This window comes from Palaemon carinicauda, chromosome 25 (genome assembly GCF_036898095.1).
Source record: "Palaemon carinicauda isolate YSFRI2023 chromosome 25, ASM3689809v2, whole genome shotgun sequence".
In the NCBI taxonomy this organism is placed as follows: Eukaryota; Metazoa; Arthropoda; class Malacostraca; order Decapoda; family Palaemonidae; genus Palaemon; species Palaemon carinicauda.
This window is the reverse complement of record NC_090749.1, coordinates 20,138,469-20,142,604: the sequence shown is the minus strand read 5'-3', so window position 1 is coordinate 20,142,604 and position 4,136 is coordinate 20,138,469. Positions and strand designations below refer to the sequence as shown.

General features: G+C 34.9%; 1 protein-coding gene across 1 annotated transcript; it reads left to right on the top strand.

Moving 5' to 3' along the window:
- The first annotated feature begins 610 nt into the window (after nt 1-610).
- LOC137618649 (uncharacterized) lies at nt 611-3,821 on the top strand. The gene is made up of 2 exons (XM_068348776.1): nt 611-3,209; nt 3,699-3,821. Exon 1 carries the CDS (start codon nt 611-613, stop codon nt 2,621-2,623), a length of 2,013 nt encoding a protein of 670 aa, XP_068204877.1. The 3' UTR covers nt 2,624-3,209; nt 3,699-3,821.
- The last annotated feature ends 315 nt before the right edge of the window (nt 3,822-4,136 follow it).

The following is a 4,136-nucleotide window of genomic DNA, read 5'->3' as shown; positions in this document are numbered from 1 at the left end:
ATGGAATAGGGAGTTGGATACCCTTTCAACTTTTCCCATTGTTTTGGAAGCTTCAGCAAGTACGAAGAGGTCCATCCTCAAGTCCATTGCTTCAAACTTTGATTTGTATAATATCAATGGTCCAGTATTTAATAGGGCAAGGATATTTATGCATGGTTTACAGTGTGATAAGTCATTAGGATGTGATGATATTTTACCTGCGGAAAAGCTAAAAGAATGGAAATGCATTGCAAGGCAAGCTAATTCTACACCTGAAATTGTTGTTCAAAGATTTGTTGGGGAAAGAGATGGACAATACAGACTTCTTGCTTGTGTAGATGCTAGCAGTATGATATATGGAGCTGTTCTGTATATAGAGAACATTGATACTGGCCAAACAAATTTTTTATTAGCCAAAAACAGGCTGATAAACAGACAGTCTAATACTAAGTCCATCCCTTCCCTGGAGTTACAAGCCATTTGCTTGGGTGTGGAGTTGTTAATTGATTTGTATAAAGATTTAGGAGGGCCTGATTGCCTCGTTCCAATTGCAATAAAAAGTTTGGATTTGTAATCTGATAGTTTGGTAGCTCTTTCTTGGATCAATTCATATTCCTATAAACTGGATAAGATGCAGAAAAGGTCTGTATTTGTTTTTAACAGGCTACAGCAAATAGATAAGTTATGTGAAACGTTTCCTGTTAATTTTACTTTCATCACTGGAACTGCCAATCCTGGAGACTGCATAACAAGAGCCTTGTCCTATAAACAGTTAATTAATACAAACTATTTTTCCGGACCTCAACCTGATATCCACCAGTCTATAGTCAGTCAAGATATTTTGAGAGTTACAGTTCCTAACCCTAGGGCTACCCTTGACTTCAAAGAGGAGAATGTTTTAAGTAATGTTTGTGCACAAGACCTTAGGGAGGACGTTGCTGAGCATCTAGTTTCTCCAAACAGATACTCTAGTTTCTCTCTCATGGTTAAAGTGCAAGCCAGGGTTGCCCAGTGTTTTGCCAAATGGAAAGCTACAGTTACAGCTAGAAAACTGAAGGTTCCCGTTGAATCTAATGATACAGGATTTTATGTGAAAGCTCTGAAGATGATCATATTGAAAGAACAAAAAATTCAGTTTCCTAGTGTGTTGGAGTATTTTGCATCCAATTGTAAACTTCTTAAGGATATACCTAATTTGGTAAGACAGTTGAATGTTTACCCAGATAAAGATGGAATTCTCAGAGTCAAAAGCAAGTTTGACAGGTGGAAAGGTAAACAGAGGTGTTGCTTCCCAATCTTGCTGTTTAACAAAAGTTCCTTGACAGAACTGATAATCAGGAGTCTTCATATAAAACTCAAGCATGCTGGTTATTATTCTGTTCTGAATGAGCTACGCAAGAAGTTCTGGATACCACAATGTTTTTCAGCTGTTAAAAGAGTGGTAAAAGATTGTGTCATCTGTAAAAGGTACAAGGAGCATACCATTCGGTTAAATCAGTCCCCTTACCGGGAGTTTAGGATAGATCCTTCCCAGATTCCCTTCAGTTATGTATATATTGATTATTTTGGACCATATTTTGTAAAGCAACAGGGTAGTAAGGTGAAGGTTTGGATTCTGTGTATAAGCTGTATGTATACAAGGGCCATTAATTTGAAATTATGCTTGGATTTGTCAGTCAAGGAATTTTTGAAATCATTCACTCTACATACCTTTGAACATGGTTTACCACAATTTGTAGTAAGCGATTTGGGGACACAACTTATTGCCGGGGCTAATGTTATTGCAGATTTTTTAAAAGATCCTGATACTCAGTCATACTTTGAAGAAAATGGAATTAAACCTATTGAATTTGAAAATTATTACAAGGGTTGTAGCCAAATGGGTTCTTTAGTGGAAATTTGCATAAAAATGGTAAAACATCTAATTAACAAATCCATTAAAACAAATGTGTTAGACATAAGGGATATGGCCTTACTTATATCTCAGGCAACTCATCTTATAAATCGTCGTCCCATTGCCTTTAAGGATGGTTTAAGGGATGTGCCTGATGAATCTGTACCTAGCCCAATAACTCCAGAAATTTTAATACATGGCTACGAGTTAACCTCTGTTAACATTATACCCGAATTGCAGTGTGATCCTGAATTAGATGGGGAGTATGACTTGAAAGATTCACCCTCAAGAATAATTGAGGACACTTACAGCAAGCTGAGGAAGGTAAGAGAGACCTTGATTAGAATTTATCATTCTGAATTTTTGACGACATTGATAAATCAAGCAGTTGATAAGACTGACAGATACAAGCCTGTTACCCATAAAATCATTGAAGCTGGAGACATTGTTTTGCTGAAGGATCCTCATACTAAGGCCTTAAATTATCCACTTGGGATTGTTAAGGGGGTGGTAAAGAATGACCTTGGAGAGGTGACCAATGCTCAGATTTTGAAAGGGAAGTCTGGTGAAGTTGTGAAAAGACATGTTACCAGCCTTATACCCTTGCTCAGGGATAAAGGTTGTATTAGTGGCATTGCTCCCTCTGTGAGACCCAAGAAAACTATAGCAGTGGACTCTAATTATAGGTATCCAAAGAGAGCAGCTGCCGTTGCTTCAGGATTAAGGACTAAGGAGATGCTCCTAGAATAAATCAAGAACTTCCTCAGATTTTCAAAGCCTAGAAAATCCGAGCTCCTTCCCTGGAGTGTTGGGAATTCTGTTTAATTAATGTTGTTAATTAATGTTGTTCCTTTTGTTATTGCTACAGTATTTGGTTAGCAAATCATATATTCCTTTGTTTATTAATTTTTTTTATGGGTAAACATGTGTTACCCAGTTATAACTTATGCATTATTATTATAAATAATAGTAGTTTACGCTTGAAGGGAAACCCAGCATATTGTATATTTTCGTTTTGACGGTAAATCCTTTGAAGCGTGAACTACTAAACAACCCTTTCGGAACTATCTGCTGGTGGTCTTGTTTTTTCCAGTAATACGAATTCTAAAGGAAACATCACCAGCAGAGAGAGGAGAGTTGAAAGAAGGTTTTCGTACTGGACGGACGGGTGGATATTACAGGAGTTAATTATATCTAGAGTTTGCCGAAGTCATATAATGGAGGAGTAACTTAAACTCACTTTTCTCCGCCATCCTGCACAAGACGAGACCAGCCACAAGCGTCGTAACATCAGGACACTATCTTCGCCAAATTTCCGAGGAATTGAATTGATAAGGTACGTCATTACGAAAGATATGCTGACTTCTAAAGTGATTCCCTGTCAATTTGTTTATAGTGTATAAATATTCCCTTGCTCGATTCCCAATTAATAAACCCTGTGGATTTGGTATTTAAACTATTCATAATTTATCACTGCTGTAACTTTGCGTGTTACCATATGAAAGTTTTTTTTGTATTAGAGGCAGTTTTTACTTAATTAGCCAATGTTATGTTATGTTTACTTTACGCCGAAGTTTTCGGATCATTGGGCCTTTCGTGGTTAGGTGGTTGCCACATTAAATTGGAGGCAGAATATGTAGGCTATATATTTTTCATTTCTCAGAATTCAATTTAATTGTAAAGTTAACTACTGAGTTTAGCGACTTAGTGAAATAGCAGAGCTTGCGCTTTTACCTTAAACTCATTTTACTACAGTTATTGAATTGAGTGATTTAGCAAAACTTGCCTTTACCTTTTGAAAATAGTATTTCGTTTATGTCCTCAGGGTTTCTTGTAAAGCGAGGAGGGTAGGAGAAGGAAGACAGCATACCTGTAGTTACTTCTGACACAGGAAAATCCTTCTCTACGTCAACAAGCCCACCAGCAACCAGTTCAAAATTTAACTTCACATGGAAGTTCAACCTTTCATTAAAGTGAAAATTTTTAATGGACTTGTTTTATTCCTTCCATCGTACAATTTTCAAGAATATATATTTATATATATATATATATATATATATATATATATATATATATACATATATATATATATATATATATATATATATATATATATACATATATATATATATATATATATATATATATATATAATATATATATATATATCATATATATATATATATATTATATATATATATATATTATATATATATATATATATATATATATATGTATATATATATACATATATATGTGTGTA

Coding starts and splice junctions, on each gene's coding strand:
- LOC137618649 (XM_068348776.1), top strand. CDS start 611: ATGCAGAAAAGGTCTGTATTTGTTTTTAACAGGCTACAGCAAATAGAT.